This window comes from Anas platyrhynchos, chromosome 3 (assembly GCF_047663525.1).
Source record: "Anas platyrhynchos isolate ZD024472 breed Pekin duck chromosome 3, IASCAAS_PekinDuck_T2T, whole genome shotgun sequence".
NCBI classification, from domain to species: domain Eukaryota; kingdom Metazoa; phylum Chordata; class Aves; order Anseriformes; family Anatidae; genus Anas; species Anas platyrhynchos.
Genome location: NC_092589.1, coordinates 50,819,446 through 50,838,175, shown reverse-complemented (window position 1 = coordinate 50,838,175; position 18,730 = coordinate 50,819,446). Strand labels below are relative to the sequence as shown.

At 41.1% G+C, this 18,730-nt stretch overlaps 1 protein-coding gene across 1 annotated transcript in view; it reads left to right on the top strand.

Moving 5' to 3' along the window:
- FNDC1 (fibronectin type III domain containing 1) overlaps positions 1-18,730 on the top strand; it is a 64,959-nt gene that overhangs the window by 31,388 nt on the left and 14,841 nt on the right. Inside the window, exons 7-14 of the mRNA XM_038176665.2 lie at positions 2,096-2,284; positions 2,661-5,048; positions 6,023-6,138; positions 7,588-7,699; positions 8,657-9,037; positions 13,641-13,709; positions 15,690-15,851; positions 18,364-18,594. Coding sequence (XP_038032593.1) covers positions 2,096-2,284; positions 2,661-5,048; positions 6,023-6,138; positions 7,588-7,699; positions 8,657-9,037; positions 13,641-13,709; positions 15,690-15,851; positions 18,364-18,594 — 3,648 coding nt within the window. The remainder of the gene's footprint in view (positions 1-2,095; positions 2,285-2,660; positions 5,049-6,022; positions 6,139-7,587; positions 7,700-8,656; positions 9,038-13,640; positions 13,710-15,689; positions 15,852-18,363; positions 18,595-18,730) is intronic.

The following is an 18,730-nucleotide window of genomic DNA, read 5'->3' as shown; positions in this document are numbered from 1 at the left end:
CCAGCAGTAACACCAGTGCCTGTGTAATTAAAACATCTCTGCATCCTAAATCAAGCAAACAAAAAAATCAAATCCAAAGTTCATGATGCCTTCTAATACAACCAGTGTGGGGTTTTTTTGTTTGTGTGTTTGTTTTGTTTTTATTTTTTGACTGAGCAGTAAATACATTTGTATGTTGATGTGCCTTTCTTCTTGATTTTGATGATGTTATTTTTTAATGCAATGAATATAGTCTCATTTTCAGATGAAAAAAAAAAAAAGTTCCCAGTTCATAATGGTGTTGTTATTTTCTAGAGATATCTGGCCATTCACTTGAAATTTATTTTCAAAACCCTGTTTCGGTCTGATACCTGTGCCTCTTACAGAGGCTTCAAAAGACAAGGAGTCTCGCATGTGGCTAAGGTCTTACCTGCACTCTGAGATCTGTCTCTTTGAGGGTGTAAAGAGAAAACTCCTCTTCATATGCACAGTTTTGCCTTACCCCTAGGGAAGTCTGAGATATCCCTCCCTATGCAAAGTGAACGAGGTACACAGGTATCACTGTAACCCTGAACTGAAAGGTGAGAGCAGGGTGAGTTTAAGTGGCAATGAGGCTGTGTTTTGCTGCCTGTGCAGGGGTGCTTGTCACCTGCTGTAGTTAAACACAGTGCTGTCTGACAGCAAAAGCTGTAATGTTGTTGGACAGAGGTTATATTGCTACCGGTTGGTAACATCTAGTGCTGTTATTTCCTTATGGAAGTCCTTTCTGAATAAAAGCCTCGATCATCAAGGCATGGATTTTACCTGCTGTAGATGACAGCTAAAACCCCAGTGCAGAAACCCCTCAAAGTAAAGGCTCAGCTGGAAACACTTGTATTTGTCTGCAGTAATATTGCTCACATGATAAAATTGCTTTGGTGCTTTCATGGGGACACCCCTCAGGCTCTAGCACTGTATATGATTTATTTAGAGCTGTTTTAGAGCTGGTAGAGTTTCACCCTAGTGGACTGGCAGAGCTGCTTTTGCACAGCTAGGATCTCTAAATGCAATGCAGTTAGAGCTGTGTCAAGGCTGTGTTGGAAATGTAGGCCGAGAAAGTAATTAATGGTCATTAGTAATGTCACCTGATTTTAATACTGGTGTTTTGAAAGATAAATATGTGAATATGCCATTTTGATCTTCATCCAAAGAGTTGCCATGGGAAAGAAAAATTTAAAACTTTATTATTTGCTGTTGACATTGCTACAGTCAGCAACATGATTGTGGGTTATCCACCATTATGAAGAAGTTATGTTTTGCAAGAATGTTCTCTGGATCGTGTCTTGCTGATTGCAGATGTCACAGTAACTAATCAGTAAGTATGAAGTTTTTCTTTCCCCTGGGAATCCTAACATCTTCTCAGGCTCTGTTGGTTGTAACAGCACAGGTACTCCAACTGTAGTGAGCTGCAATCTACCCAACATTTGCACTGTCCTCCAGACTGGATTTCCATGGGCAGTAGGGCAGTTCATATTTTCCTGGCAGTGTTCATATATGTTTTCTACCTCCAGAACATTTTCTTTTTTTAGCTTTCTAGCTTTCTTCTGTTTTTGATTTGGGGCAGTTAATTTTTTCAGAGCTTTTTTTTTTTTTTTCTTCCCTTTTTTCTTTTTTTTCCTTCATTGGTCAGTGTCCAGAAACAATAAATGGCCTCCTGGTGCAGCACACCAAACCATGCAGTAGTTGGTGCTGTAACTTTCTCATGTTCCCCCAGGCCTTCTCTGGAATGCATGGCTGTCATCCTGCTCTTATTGGTGACTCTTCACACTGATGGGGATTGTTGTCTATGTATTTTGCAGAGGTATAGCTAACATATTCTGTCTCAGCTGTTAGCTCAATAACACGATTTGTTTGTTGCTTTTTTTTCTTCCTTCTAAGATGAAGAAATATTTATTCAACTTACCAATATATATATAATCATTCATGTCTTTATACTCCAGCTGTTGACTCAGCGTGCATTGCTAGTGTATTAATTTTAGTAATGCACGTTCTAATTCATCCTACCCATACAGTCTGTCCGCTGGAAACAGGACTGTTTTCAGTTTCCTCCTTCCAACCGTCTGCCAAATCATTTCAGAATACATTCTTTCATACGCCCCCGCTCTCAAGCCTTTTGGAGCAAAGTCCATCACCTACTCTGGAGCTACAACATCAGCCATAATAGACGGTCTGCAGGCCGGGGAGCGCTATATTTTCAAAATTCGTGCTGCAAACAGGAGGGGACCAGGTCCTCAGTCTAAAGCCTTCAGTGTCGCCATCCCAGCAGGTAAGAACCAGCCACCCACCAATTGCTTAGTCTGCCATTTTTTTCTTGGGCCCAGTTATGTTCATTCTCATTTACTCTTCTTAGCTTCCTCTGCATTCCAGATGGGATAGTGCAAAACCATGTCATTGATGTGGCTACATTCTGCTAAAGATTCGATTACACTGATAGCATGTTGTAGTCCCTGCTTTTAGATATTTGATTTTAATTGCTTGAAGTTTTACCCAAGTTATGATAATTCCATATAAATAGGTTTGTACAGAAGTAAATTTTGTCTCATATGTTCCGATGTTGTCTCATTCTTGCTACTTGGCTAATTTATTTTCTTGGTCAGTTTTTGTGCTTCTTGTATTGTTATGAACAAACACTTTTTTTTCAGCTCCCAATGAAGATTCAGTTGCTCACCAACAGAAAAATATTCAAGACAATTCAGAGGCTAAAAAAACTGTGAATACTGGTTCATCTACTTCTCAAACTTCCTCTGTTTCTTCAAAAGTCCAGACGTCACTTTCCTCTAAGCAGTCATCTGTTCGTTCACCTGGTGTTAGTGATAAAAAGAGTCTTCTTTCTGAATACAAGAATAAAATCTTGTCTCGAGGAGGGGTCCTAAGTAAATCTCAGTTACCTTCCAGAAAGACAGAAGAGCTGGAATCTGATCTCCAGTCCACCGAAGTGACAGATGATCACAATTCATCCGAAGAAGCTGCAACGATGCCACCAAAAGCCGAGGATCAAAGGAGGGTTGTTAGACCAGTGTCCCCCAGTCGGACAATCCATCCTGTCCTTACCGCAGGGAGGACCCCTGTTCGAACCCACACATCAGAGGTGTCACGGCAGGTGAACACAGAGAAACGTGAGCCATCATCACTGTCACCATCCTCAGCACAGCGCTCTTCTGCCTCGTCTGTTCCTAAATACACAGACAATGAAACAAAGCAACTGAGGCAAAGCAATGCTAATGTGCCTTCTCCTAAAGCTTCTTCCCATTCTCTGCCTACTAAGAATAATGATCTTGCTGGTAATGTGGAAGAAAAGCCAGATCCTGTGCTGGTGAAAGTGCCTTCTAAAACTTCAGAGCCTGGCCGCCTAGCTTTGCCATCAAACCGTCAGTCTGCTGTGTCTCAGGAGGTGGTCCCAAGCCATCCAAGTAGGTCTGGGTCTGTAGGTCATTCACACCAACCCTCTTCCAAATCAACAGACTCCCATGCTCATGACAGTCATAACGAATTTGACAGTGAGGAAGCGGAGGGCAGAGCAGGACAGCCCAGTTCTAGGTCACAGCAAACAAGGCTTCCCTCAGGCTCCAGTTCTCGGACATGGAAGGATTCAAAATTAGCAGCGGTGGCGGTTTCATCAAGGTCTGCTGTTTCTGGTCACTCTTCACCTCACTCTCGCTCCTCTACCAGTGCCAAATCTAATGGAAAGGATGTGGATAAGAGTTACAGGGAGGAGTCACAAGATGAAAACCCTTTACTTCCAGATGTTGCACACAATCCCTCTCTACCCTCTTCCAGGCAGTCTTCTTCAGCCATCTATTCAAAGAGAAGAAATCCTCATGTTGATCCCGATTCTCACCTCAGAGAGACACACAGTGAAAAGTCACCCCACTCTGACTCAGGAGAAGAGCAACAAAGTCGAGTAGCAGCTCCAGAAAAGCATTCTTTGCAGTCTCCTCTTTCTAAACATAAGCTTGAAGAGCAGGACAGTCGAGAAGTAAAAGAAACCCTTGCTCGATCCAAACCAAGTGTATCTTTGCCTAAAAAGACATTCCCCTCTCATCTTCCATCCCAGAAGACCTCCCGCTCAGAGCCTCTGCAGAAGGCACAAACCAGTCCTTCCTTACTGCATTCCAGGGGCCGGCGCCTCCCGTCCCCTGTCTTATCCCAGAGCAATGAAGAATTGCAGGAAGATGATGATGAGGATGTAACAGGAGGCAGTGACAGAGCCAGCAGCCGCTCTGTGTTTCCTAAAGAGGTGTCCTCTTCTAGGGGATTGCCTGCATCTCAGGGAAGCTCAAGCTCATCTCTCTCAAAGCAACAGCAGCCACGTTCTCAGGTACCTTCCTACAATTCAAAACTTACTCAGCCAGACTCCAGTTCTGCCAGTGACACAGCAAAAGAAAATCAGTATAATTCAAAGCTGCCATCCAGTTCTTCAAGGCAAACTCGTCCTTCATTACCTACTCGATCTAGGGCTGCTACAAGAACAGTGTCCCAAACAGAGAAAAAATATGGCCTGTTGCCGTCTAAAATGTCCCAAACTGAACTTCCTCAAAAAGTTCCTTCCTCCTCTTCTAAATCTCGTCAGTCAATTTCTAATGAAGAGGATGATTATTACAGTGAATATGATGAGAAAGAAGGGGAAGAGAAACCCACATCTTTGGCAGCAAAATGGTCCCCTTCGGTTTCTAGAGGTAACAAAAACACATATGATGACACCACTAGCAATACAAGGAAATCTATGGACACTCTTCTACCTCACAAACTAAGATCTGAAGAGGAAGAGAAGGAAGAAACTCCAACATTAAAAATGTCTTCTCCTGAATCACCAGGCAGCTCTGCTATAGTGTCACGAATTACTCATTCCCCTAACAAACATACCCCATCTAGACCAAGCTTTGTCTGGCCGCGTCCTTCTGCATCTACAACAGCGCATACCATTCCTCCAACCGTTTCTTCTTCCACTCTGTCCCCTCGCCAGCGACTGCTGAACTCCAGGCTACGGAGCCCTTCACAGCGGCAGTTTGTCAGACCTCCTTATAGGCAAGGTATCTTATCTTTGTTCTAGTAACCTTGCTGAATTGAGTTTTTTATAAGATTAGCAATATGATCATCATGTAACCAGCCCATGTGAATCATGTGGCTGTGCTTTCTTATTAGCTATGCTTTAGTCAGATTCAATATTTTGTGGAAGTCCACCAGCTTGCAGAGCCTCCAGATGGGAGTGAACCTTAAATTATAACATGGAGGATGAGATTTGTGGCAAGAAAGCTTAAAAGCTTTCTGTATGGAGGTAGGACACCAGCTTATCTCTACCCATGGAGTCAGGAGGTCAATGGCTGTGGAAGATTCATTTATCTATAATCCTTTCATGTATATTTTCTGGAGGCAAGTCTCTGAGCTAGGATGGGAAAATCACTACCCTTTCTGAGCTGGAGGGCCTGCAGGCCAGTAGCAGAGCTTCTCCAGTTCTGAGCTGTGTGCTTCTGTGTAGCTAGAGGAGAGCCATTCCTTTCAGAGGTAAACAACAGGGTGGTAATTCCCATCCCCTCTTGTTGCAGTTCATCACTGCAGCGTTGTGTAAGGTTTGGTTAAGAAAGTTGTTCTATTTAATAATGTTTTTTTTCTGTCAACACACTCCCCAGATGTTTACAAAGTCCCAAAGCATTTTACTGGCAGCATTTCCACCTCCTTTGCAGCACATGGCAAGCAAGGGGGCTGCTGGATTGGACCTTGTATGGCTACTCAGATCCAGCAGTGATGTTACAGCTTGGGTCAGTTGCTTAATGTTTGAATATTGAACACAGGTTCCGAGGCACATTATAATGATGAAGTCCTGAATATCTGCAACTGTAACAAAACCTTAGGAGTTGCTAGTGGGAGTCATTTTATAACCTGCACCAGTAAAATACCTCCACACGATATGCACTTAACAGTACATTCATAATTCCTTTGCATTTAAGTTGTGCTATGTAGTATGCACAGCTTTCTTCAGAATAGTGTATTTTCTTCTCTGTTTCAGGTTACAATGGCAGGCCTAATCTTACAACAAAAAATGGAAATGGAAAAATACTACCTGGTAATAATGGAAAACCAAGTGGACAGAGAGTAATCAATGGCCCTCAAGGAACAAAGTGGGTAGGGTGACCTTCTCTGCAAATTCAAGATGATTTGGCCTTTTATTTTACATACTTTTTCATTGAGAAAAGAGAGCACAGTGTCGCCAGTCAAAGAAGCTGTAAAATGAGGTTGCGTTTAGTGATGTAATTCCACTTTTCTGCTTCAATCTAAAGACAAATACTGCGTTTCATTATTCGAACATTTCAAATGTCTGATTTAAAGCCTAATGGCTTGAATTTTCAGCTATGGCATTACTCCTATAGGTTTAGCGAAATATTTTTCCTCACAGTCAGAGAGACTTGTACTATGCAGGAACTCAGGGCTTGCCCACTGTGCAGTGTGTAAGGAAGCTGCCTGGCACAGTTCCTGTGAAGGATGGGCTCAGCAGTGCTTCTTCCAGATGCATGTTCCAGGGAGAAGCTTGTGAAAAAGTGTGGACACAACAAGTTGCTCCACAAGCGGCACGGTGCCATGAACGCATGTGTGTCACAGAAACTTCCCTGGGGTGACAGGCCTGGAGGTGACACCTTCAAGTGTTTTGTGGTTCATGCGCAAAGTTCCTAGTGGTATTGCCAGAAGAGCTTGGGCACCATTAATTGGAAGTGTGGAAAGGTGCCTAAATGCCCAGACTTTGTCTGATCTCATGATTTACTGTTCCTCTTGCTACAGCCTTTTCCCCAGCACCAAATTCAGGTCTTCCTTGCCAACTTGAAAGTGCTGCTTGTGTCCTCTTCCCAGTTTCTTCTCAGCACTTAGCTGCTTTTTGTATTTTTGTGTTCTGTGCCACATTAATTTGTGTTCTCTGCCTGTGTATATTAACCCAGTTTAAAACAGCATACAATTCAGCTATTTTGGGTTGAAATAGCAATGAGGATCGGATGTGAACTGAAGTCACCTCTTGAATTCAATTCAATTCTCTCAGACAGATTTGTTTTTTAAGTCAGAGGCTTTTCTTCACTCTCCTACCCCAATTAAAATCTTAGCTACTTGGTTTTCACTGACATTTCAATCTAAACTATCTAGTTAATTTTATTTTTATTTATTATCATTATATATATTTTTTTATTATTATTAGACATACCTCTAAATCCCATTTTCAAAAGGACTCAGGGTCATACCCAAATCAATATTACAGTAATCCACCTTAGGAGTTGTGCAGCCCAGGGCAGTCAAGAGAGTTGCTCTTGTGCATGTGAGCATGCCATAGAATGTGATATGAATATAGGTTTTGTGCAGCTCTGGAGCCCAGCTCCTAGGGATTTGCCTTCTTCAGTGGTAAATTTTCAGTGACTCCTATATAATTAATGACTCACTTTTGAAAGTCTCTCTGTAGGTGTGATTTTTTTCTGTTTTCTATCTATTCCTGAATATTATGCTTAACATGTGAGATTTCAGCAGGATTTTTGCTGCTGTGAGACTTCATTTCACATTCTCTTGCATAAATTTGAGTCCATCTATTGCTTTTAGATTGTAGATCTTGACCGAGGGCTAGTGTTAAACGTTGAAGGAAAATACCTCCAAGATTCCCAAGGCAAACCTCTCAGAGTGAAATTAGGAGGGGATGGACGTACAATTGTTGGTAAGTGAAAACTTCCTTCTTACAGAAAGAAAAGTACATTTTTTGTGCCCACTGTACAAATCTTTGAGCTGTTGTGTGTTCAAAGCATCCCCAGGTCCCATGCTAGCCACTTGGGGCTGCTGTGCTTTAGGTCACCATCAGGCAGTCAGCACATAGCAGGACCTAGGGATGCTTGGAGGCATCCTTCAAGTCTCCTGAGTATGGGGCAGCAAGAATCAAGTCTGTCTCACTTGTATCAGCATTAGAAAGGACTGCAGAACTGAGCCAGAATAGAGATTTATGCTTGTTTATTTCTTTCCATACATAAAAATAATTATTCCCCACCACTAGACTGTACCAGTCATATGCTTGTGTTTTTTTTTTTTCTTCTCTGAAACTGAACACAACTAGTAAAAAGCCCTGTATATAATCTGTGTAAACAGTGCTGGTTGCATATCAATTAATCCGAATAGATCTTGAATGCAGATTCAGTGCCTACTGTTAAATTGCTGAGCATGAATACTTGCAGTATCCAGAACTTGGCACAAATGTTTATCTGCAGTGACAGCATCTCACCACCTTATCCCAGTTCTTCCTTGCACATGTTTGACAGGGAACAATATATTCTTTCATCATACTTTTCATCAACAGTTAAGAGATTGACTGAGATTAAATTCAAACACTGTCTGCATGTTGTGATTCCGAACTAAAATCTCCCTGCAATCTTCCCAAGAAATGTTATCAAACAGCTGATAAAGTGAACAGCACTGAGGTTTATCTGAGGTTTCTTGGAAGCTTTTTCTAATTTCCTTAGCCATGGGTCTTTCCTAGATAACACCATTCTTCTCTGTCAGCTTAATTGCAGGAGGTTGTAATCACATTCTGTGTTCTTGTGGTATCTACTATTGTTAAATACCATACTAAAAACCTTCAATTGATTAATAAATGAGATTTTTTTTGTTTTGTTCTTTCTCCTAGATGAAAAGGGTGCCCCAATGGTGAGTCCTGATGGACTACCTTTATTTGGACATGGCAGATTTAGTAAACCAGTAGCAAGTGCACAAGATAAACCAATAATAAGCCTTGGAGGGAAACCTCTGATTGGTCTTGAAATGGTTAAGAAAACAACCACTCCCTCAACTACTACCACAATGATACCCACAACAACTACCACAACGACTACTACAACCACTACAACTACTATTGCTACAACTACCACCACCACTCCTGAACCAACCACAACTGAACCACCCACTGAGAAACCACCCCCAACCTGTCCTCCAGGCACCTATGGGCAGTATGATGACGAGGGCAACTTGCTGATAGGGTTTGATGGCCTGCCAGAGTGCAATGCAGAAGGTAACTTCCTTTTGTGCTGTTTGAACTTCTTTGGTTTTGCTGTTTATACAGCTTATTTGCACAATTGTAAAGCAGGAAAGAATTTGCCTTTGAAGATTTTGGTCCACGTGATAAGTTAGGAACTGAGATTAGAGCAGATGGAAAAGGGTTTGTGTGTAAAACTGCATTTCCACTAAAAATGTCAAATTGCCCCAAAGCTGAGTTGTTTTTCATGTAAATACATTTATTTCAGCAAAATCCTCACCTTTTGCTGGATCCAGTCTTTTCACATATGTTCATGCACACATGCACAAACACATGAAGTAGTTTTTGTGGTCAAAGCACCCACCTAGAATCAAATCCTCACTCCAGTTCAGACCAGAGGAGGACCTGAAAGACACTATACATTTTGTCTGTTTTGTGTTTATTTCTCACCAAAAATTCTGAAAAATCTGTCCTTTTGGCTATAGTAGGACCAACAAAATGAAATTCTTGTTATGTTGCCAGCTCTCAGAGATAGCTTTTCAAGAAGGAATGTAGCCCAGCATTGATGAATCTGGGGAAAGGCGACCCTGGCGCTGCACAGATAAGGCTGAGATTTGTACAATAATTTCTTTCTCATCTGAAAGTTGAAAACAGTGTTGGTTCATGTCATTATTTCTCCATTGCAGTTATACAAGTTTAGGATGTGGTGCCAAACTGAAATCCAAAGTAAACAAATATAAATCCAGTGGAGTCATGGGGTCTTGAGCCTGTTCCTACCAGGTTTTATCCTTTCATCACCTGAATGTTGGATTGCAAATCTGTTTATTTTACAATGCAAATCTGCTTATTTTATAAAACTGGATCGGGGAGCACTGTGGCAGTCCTTATCCTTTCCACTTATAGGTAGTCCCCACCATAATCTACACCCAGGCAGTATAAGCATGCCCATAACCTAAACAAGGGGTTGGTAGTCACATATTTGCCAATCACAGTAGCCAGTTTCAGGAGGTAATTAAGCCCATTTAGCTTCCCCTTGTAGAGCTGTGTTTCTGAAGCCAAAGCAGATTTACAAGTAGGTCATGTAACTGTGGCCTGAGAACCTGAACTGTCACGTTGAAGAGTGCAGAAGATACAGGGAGATGTGGCTTCAGCAACTAAGAGTGAATGTAAGGATAGCATCTTTCGAAAGGATCTCAGAAGGCTGAAAATTCACTTGCCAAGTACACTCGATAAATAATGAGTCATAGAAAATATTGCCTCGCACAGATGGAATGACAATGATTTATAGTATTAATATCTATGCAACAATTAGCCCCATGTTTGACTGTACTTATAGGAGTGTGTACGCATATATCATAGAATCATAGAATATCCTGAGTTGGAAGGGACACATAAAGATCATCAAGTCCAATTCCATATATATATATATATATGCATCGATAGGTGTGTGTACATATACATGAAAACATATATATATATATATGTAAGTGACATCATCATTAAATATTTGTTTGAAAATTTTTTGGTTTTCCCTTCGGTGCATTCAATGTTCTTAACTGCATTTACAAATAAGTTACAAATATTGCTATGTGTGGTCAACCTGGCATTTTAAAAGTTGCCTTCAGGGGACCATAATTTTCCGTAGCGTTGATGTGCCTCCCACTCCCAACAGCTTTTTTTGCTTACCTTAAAAGATGTTAATAATCCTGTAGTGCTTTGTCTTTTTGGCCTGTGCTATTTAGTTACCTGAAGGACACCTTTTGAGAATATGTATTTTAAGAACAATAACAGTTCGTGAAATATGGCTTGCCTGAGTCTGAGCATGGGCTCCAGGAGCTGCACAATACAAAACTTTGAAGTGCTATTTTTAGGAGAGGTGTGGGTTAGGCAATTCTTGTGATTTTACGAGTATTTAAAAACGTTCTGCTTGGGTGTTTTTTGTGTTTTGTTTTTTTTTTTTTGCCTTCTACCAGATAGGTTTGATGAACTTTTGAACTTTGTTAGAGGCATGAATGAAGAACAGTGTTGTTGTTTTTTTTAATACAGATTGTGTCTTCAGTGAAAATGTCTCCTAAACTTACTCCGAAACTGTCTGACACTTCAACAGTCAGTCTGTAAATGCTTTGAAGTGGAAGACTGAAAGTATAAGATGGTGCTGGATTTTCTCTTCTTACCCATAATATAACATGAGAAATATTAATCCCTACCTTGCAAGTATGGAAGTTTCTCTGAAGAGTAATTAATGGGATTTTCTTGCATTTTTCCTTCTTTTTTTTTCCTTCATCCTGGTGACCTGCCTCAACAGTTGATGAATGCAGCAAAACAACCTGCCTGTTCCACAGAGGAACTTGCTTGAAAAGAAAGCATCACTGCAGTATTTATTTAATGGTTGCTGTTTGTTTAGCAAGTGCTGCGTCTATTTCAAGAGAGATAAACAACTACTACTTGAGCTATCAAAACACTTCATGCAGTTCTCTCTTGACTGTTTCCAAATCGTATTTTTATATTGTCTTTCCCTTTAAACTTCATCTGGAAAATACTCCAGTTCCTTTAATGAAATACTTATTTTGTCAACGCTTGATATTTTGTTGCTAAGAGCTATACTCCCAAACAGTCAGACCCTACAAGCGCCAAAAAACACCGCCACATGTTCGACTCGCGCTTTGGCAAATTTGCTTACTCTCTGGCAGAATTTTTGCTTGACCCAGCAGAATTTATTATCAACATTTTGCTAGATTCAGCAGTCTTGAACTTTCAAAAAGGAGTTTGACCGCACAGGCATGATTTGCCAGTGAAACCAGCTGAACGTTTTTCTTGATCTCACAAAGATTAGAAGTCGATCCTTAACCACTTGCTTCATGTGAGAACATCGAGTGGTTGTTGGGTCGTCTGCCATCCTTACGGATGGCAAACAAAACTTAGCTTCGCTTGGTACGGGCAGGGTTAATTGAAAAGCTGCAGCAAGGGTGCTTGGAGCTAGCTGGAGGACTGCAGCTGGTTTATGTGGAGAAAATTAAAATGACAGGTACTACGGGGAGTATCCCTGTTGCTTTCGTGCCACAGCTAATGCCAAAGAAACACAGTGAAATAGAAGATGTTGCACTAACACAGAAATAGAAAATACGATTTACTTACACTGGATTTTATGTGGATGAGGGATGATTAGCTAATAGGTGTGAATAAGTTGAAATCTGTGCATGAAGGACTTCATCTTTGTATATCTGAGCCTCCTGGTTACTTGGATGTAATCAAAGAGAAGTGCATACACTGCAGACAGTGGTAGATACCAGCTAATTGGGATGAGAAGCTCTGCAGAAATCCAGAGGATCTAGCCTTGGAGAAGCAAAGAGGCTTTAAAGTGGCTGATCTCCTGAAGACAGGCTGCAGAAATCTGCCATGAGAAAATGTCAGATTTTGCTATACGAAAGTCTGGCAAGAATTAACCAATTTCCTGTGTTTTCATAGCTTATTTTGGAATTAAAATCGCTGCTGTGTGATTCGAGCTGTTTTTAAAGAAACTGATTGCAGCAGAAAAACATTAGTCTTTGTACAATACTTGTTGGTTCTAAATAAAAAAAAAAGCAAAATAAAAATATATAATTCAGATTATATTTATAAGTTATTTGCGGTTGGCTGTTGAAATTTTGTAATGCTCATAGTAATGGTATAGTAAAAATATCATTTTTTTCTTTCATATCAAGTTTTTTTTTTACAGAAACATTACCAAATTTTGGATAGTCAATGCTGCCTTTCTCTTGCTTGTATTTGTATACTACTCTTTCCTCAACCCCAACGTTTCATTGGAGACCTCCAATTTTACCTGCCATGGATTCCAGCACAACACTTCTGCTTTCTTTGCATTCCTTTCCATGGCTAACCTGAGCCTTGTGTACTCTTTGGCTTCCCATAATAACATGTGGAGAAATGTATTCCTTGGAGCATGCCAGGAAGCCTCCAGAATTCACAAGATGAGGTAGCTGATGGTTGGTGTGTCAGATACTGGATACATGACCTACGGAGAGATTGAGATGATACACAGGAAGTAGAGCTAGTGCAAAGTAAAACCCTGAGAGATACAGCACTAACTGCCTCCTTGTACAAATCCATTCCTTTAGGACTGCATTGACACAGTCTATAAATAGCATGGCTCTGTGGATTGCTTGATTTTTATTGCCCTGCAAAGGATATTTGAATAGAAGTTTTATGTTTATTTGAAATTCTTGGACATATTTTTTATATAGTATATAAATTTCTTATTTTCTGCTCCTGAGACTATAAAACATTGTCAAATCCTGACTTGAGCATGATGTACTTGCAGACAGTCTGCCTTTGGTCCAAAACTCCCAGGGCACAGATCGGAGCCCCTGGAAGGTGTGCTACCCTCAATTTTTAGTAGTAGCTCTTGACCAATTTTCTCCCAGCAAAACTCCTGGCTGTTGTGATTAGTTACTGATCTATTATTCTAAATGAACAGAGGGGACTGTCACTGTGTTATCTGGAAACTTGGTGTTTGTCTTATTTCTTTACAAATCAACTGAATAAAACTTTTGATTTTAAACTTTATTCCAGAAGTATTTTACTAGGGAGTTGGGGATAAGGCTATTGGGTTCTTACATGACTTTTTTTCTTTCTCCTTCAGTAGACACATTCTCAGGACTGGAGTCAGATGTGACAGCAACTCCGGAGGCATATGTGATATATGATGATGGTACTGTTTACTTCTAAATATCTGTTGCAAGTAGCATCTTCTAGTGTTTTGTTTTCCCCTTTTCTTCTTCGGAGTTGGGTTTGGGGTGGCAGGTTGTTGCACAGGAGCTTAAGTAAGCAATGGTGAGCTGAAAAAGCTTTCCAGAGCCCTGTGACATACGTGAAGAGCTATGGTGCAAATGCTACTGTTTCTGGACATGAGGGTCTCTTTCTGTCAGTCCTGCAATCTAACAGGAACCTCTTCTGGAAGTAAATCTCGTTCAGAGCTGGTTCATACACTCACTGCTTCAATGCTAGACTTTCTCTGGTACAAGAGAAAGTCTGGTACTAACTACAGGCCAAAGCCACTGGATTCTTTTAAAGTAGAAAATCAAAGTATTATATGATTCCTGGAAACTTGAGTTTTTATCACTAGAGTGCTAATGAATTATTAATTCAGCATTATGATTTATTTTTTTTGATCTGTAATCTTCATTTAGACTAGAAAACTTTCTCATACTGAATGAGATCACCTACATATAAAATAATTAGTCTGCTGAATCCATGTGGAACTTAAATTAAAGAGATTTGAAAACAGATAGAAGTAGAAGAGGGAAACATTTTAGGGAGTTATAATTCATGCCTTCTTGTTATTATAAGTCAGGACACATAAAACTTAGCTTAAGAAGAAGCTTCAAATCCTAGTGTTTAATTATAAGTTTGCACAGGGAATGCAAATAATAAATTACTGGAACTAGTATTCATTTTATGTCACCACTGACTTCTGATGTTCCGCTTCTTGTATTCCTCAGATTTCTGCTGCTACTCCCACATATTAAAGCAGATAAATACAGACTTCTGCTAAACTCAAAGTTTTTTAGTATCAGCTTTGTAGTAGAATTTATGGCCCCAGAATAATAAAGTTTATTCTTTGTGGATGCAGTACTGGGAATTTAAGTCAAACCAATCCAAAAAAAAAAAAAAAGAGAAAAAAAAAAGAAAAGAGAGAGAGAACTTTGTAAAAGAGAGTGCAGCAGCTGTAAGGAAAATATCCTAGAATTTTCTGCTTTTTATTCTGATAGCTTCATACTGAGGCTAACGTTTAGAATGTGGGAAGGAGAAGATGAACTTAGAACTGCACAAGCCTCACAAAGCACGTTCCTTATATCCTTGTGTAAGTGGAATATACTCAGTGTGCAGTTCTTTTGCTGGGGCTCCCTTCAGGGGCAGGTCACCTACAGAAAAGAGATTTCAGCAGCTAGGAGAAAACAGACAAAGCAGGCAGCTGAGTTTCCATAGCCTGTACAATAGGACAATGCAGGGACGACAAATGCTTCTTTTCCTTTATTTTTTGTGTCAGTATTGTAGCACAGTGGCTTTGAGCACTGGATTCAATGAGACTGAATACCAAAGAGGACCAAATATCAGGAGATTCACTTGTGCCAATTTACTTTCGCTAATGGGACCATGGATGACAAGTATTCATGCCTCCATGCCCCTAAGTTGCAGGAAAGTCTAAGAGTAATATGAAGCTTTAACATTTTAGAAGAGCAATGCAAAGATTTCTTAACGAGACATTTTTCACTCCCTCATCTCCCTTATTTGGGCTTCCCTTATCTGAGGGCTATTACCAGGGATTTGGTTACTATACTGTCTTCTTCTGGGGGGTTGTAAGAGGAGGTGGCAGATGAAGTGCATTCATAGTATGGCTATATGAGTACATTTGTTTATTGTCACCCTTTTTACCTGTGTGAGTGAGGTCCCAAACACCATTGACATTAGTATTTGTGTTTGCTGTCCATCAGTTTGGTAGAAGCCCTTGCAAGTCTGAGGTGTGATTGACCATGAGTCCATAAGGACTGTGCAGCATCTGTGGGAGGATGTGTAGCACTCCTTTGGGGTTGTGTCTGGTAACAGAAATATTTCCCTTCTCATAGTTGAGCTAAAAGTTGAGCTTCATGTTGAAGCAGGCTAACATTTTCATTTTATGTTTCCTTTGAAGATTACGAGTTCTTTGAGAGCACTTTGCCACCAACCACCACCACTGTCACTACCACCACCACTTCTACAACAACAGAATCAGAAATAGACTATCCAGAGACTAGTGTTGTCGGCTCTGGCCCTGTGTCAGAATATGATATTGCTGGGAAGAAACGGTTCACTGGTAAGGATATCCTTTGTTTTATGTATCTTGCTACTTGTGCTGCAAGTAATTCTTGTTTTGGGAGGGTCAGCCCTTATGTTGGGGCCATTGCACAGACATATCCAACAGACTAATGAGTGGCCCTTGTAAGGCCTGCCACCTAGGAAGCCCAAACAGCTGTACTTGTTCATAGCTTTGACGCTGGTGTGTCTGCATGTGGGTTCACTGATGTTGCTGAAGCACTGCAAACCTCTTTCTACACTTCCAGTGTAAATGATCTTCTCTATGTTCTGTATCACATTCAGTTTGCTTGATGTCAGTAAGAAAGTGAGGGTGTCTGCTTTGGTGCTCAGTTCAGCTCAGATGCATCGCTTTTAATTCACACCAGTAGTTCAGTCAATACAAGTCTCCACATGGGTGTGAGCTGTCCGCTGGAGGACCTAAATAATGTTTTAGGTATGAACTTAGTAAAACTGACAGAGATCAATTTGGCTTTGCTATTTATATCTCTTCTCTGTAGAAGAAACAGAGGGAAGGAACCTATAGTATATTGGCATGAGCAACGGGGGTCGCTCCTGCATTTTTGAGCAATTCAAGTGTGTAGGTAGGCATTGCTGCTCTCACCTCAGAGCTGCTCTGCTTCTGTGTCAGAGAAGCAGCCTGAGGTCAGACTGGAGGGATTTTGAGGTGCTAGGGCACTGTACTCCAGCCTCTGTCCACACTAGTAGCCCCACAGCAGCCTTTTACAGACCTCTGGCATTTGAACTGAGGTCAACCTGGCTCACCTGGCATTTCAAATGTGAGTTCAGGGGATGGAGAGTCAACTTTGATTCACATCTTGCCTTACATTCCAACACCTACAAGCTTCATGTGGCTTAGAGTGGAGCTCTGCTGCTGGAGTAAAATATTTGTTTTTATATTTGCCCAGATTTTTTCCAGTGTATCCTCAGTTTCCCTGTCCAAATAGTTTAACAATGTTTCTGTTCAGCACCCTCGCTGACAGTGCTTCTTGATTAATTTAACTAAAGAGGCTAAAATTAACTTCGTTGCAAGATCTGGAAAAAATCCCTAAGGGCATGAAATCCAATAAGATAAACCAAGAAATGTTGGTTTATGAACATTTAAAGGCACTAGGGAAAAAAAATATTATCATTTCAATGGTTTGTATTATTGCAACTGAATAAACATTTCCAAAGGCAAGCATTACAGTCCTTACTTTGGATATTACTGTGACATTTAAGTCAATAACAAGATGCTTCGATCTTTTCTGGAGCCAAAGTACTGGTCAGCATAAATGTTCTAAAAGTAGAAGTCACAAGTTGGTGCCTGGAAGGTGGGAACTCATGACCACCAGCCCCTTAATATGCATGGGATCACTGTGATAATTGCTTCCTGTAAGTGGTCAGACTTCACCTTGGAATTACTCTTCTTGCTCAACCCATTGTTTCAACCCAGCTTCGGGATGTTTGTGTAAGAGCCAGCCACTAGGACCTGTTAAAGTCGTAGATGTTGATCAAAGGCCTGGGCAGGGGTCTGTTCCCTGCTAGGTGACATTTCCACCCAGCCTCCCAGAGCAGTTGGAGGTAATGTGGGGAGGTAGTCCTGCAATCACACCACTCCCTTCTACCTCTTGTAGCAAAATTTGTCCTCCTCTCTTTGAGTAACTGCATACAGTTGTGAGTGTGGGGCAGACCTGAATATTGGCATCCCACTTTCCCTTGCTTATCAGTCAAATTGAATGTGAGCCTTTGGAGACCACCAAAATTTTACCTTTCCTTTCTAAATTCCATTGATCAAGTGCAAGAGTCTGGTTTGAGGGGCATAAGCTAAGGAAAGGTTGAAGAAGGCACATAGAGCACCAGTCATTTCTCTACAACTATGTTTACTTTAATGTTCCTTTAGGTCATGCATACTGCCATAGTGCAAGAAAGCCTTTGGGACTGGCCTGGGACCAATCCAGGACATGTCACATTAAAGTAAAAAGAACTACGTGCAGTTTGGGCAGCCAGAGCTGCCCAGTCAGAGTGGCTGGGCTAGGCAGGGATGCAGGAATTCACTAGGGCCATGAAGGTGATGAAGGGTTTGGAGCATCTCATGTACAAGGAGAGACAGAGACAGCTGGGACTGTTCAACATGGGGAAGAGAAGGCTGATGGGACCTTATCAATATGCCTAAACATGTGACGGGTGCATGAAAGAAGAGGGAGTCAAGCTTTTCTCAGTGGTACCCACTGAAAGGACAGAAGGCAATGGACACAAACTGAAACACAGGAAATCTTGTTTAAACATAAGGAAAAACCTAGTCATGGGGGCTATTTGTTACTGTATGTTTTTCCTGGTGCTAAAATTCGAGTCAATTGTAGGAACACTCTAAGAAGTTTCAGGACAGCACCAGAAAGTTAAAAAAAAATAAAAATAACACACACACACAAAAAACCTTCATTCTCTTCTTTTCAGGAAATTGTCAGACTTTGTGTTACTCAGTGGAGTCTACAAACTTCTAACTAAATGCCACCCTTCCTTGTCTCCTCTAGCTCCTTATGTGACCTACCTAAACAAAGATCCAGCAGCGCCCTGCTCTTTGACAGAGGCCCTGGAGCACTTCCAGGTGGAAAGCCTTGACGAGATCATCCCTAATGACCTTAAAGAGAGAGAGCCGCGTCCCCTCAAAGCTCCTCACAACATCACCGTCGTGGCAGTAGAAGGCTGTCACTCCTTTGTCATCGTGGACTGGGCCAAACCTGCTCGAGGAGACATGGTGACAGGTACCACAGAGCGGGCGGCCCCAGTGCCTGGGGGTGCGGGGCTGTTCTCCTGAGAGCGAGGTGGGGAAGGTGAGGATGTCAAGTGGTGGGGAGCAAGGGGTGTCAAGCATATGTATTAATTTACATAAACTTTAAT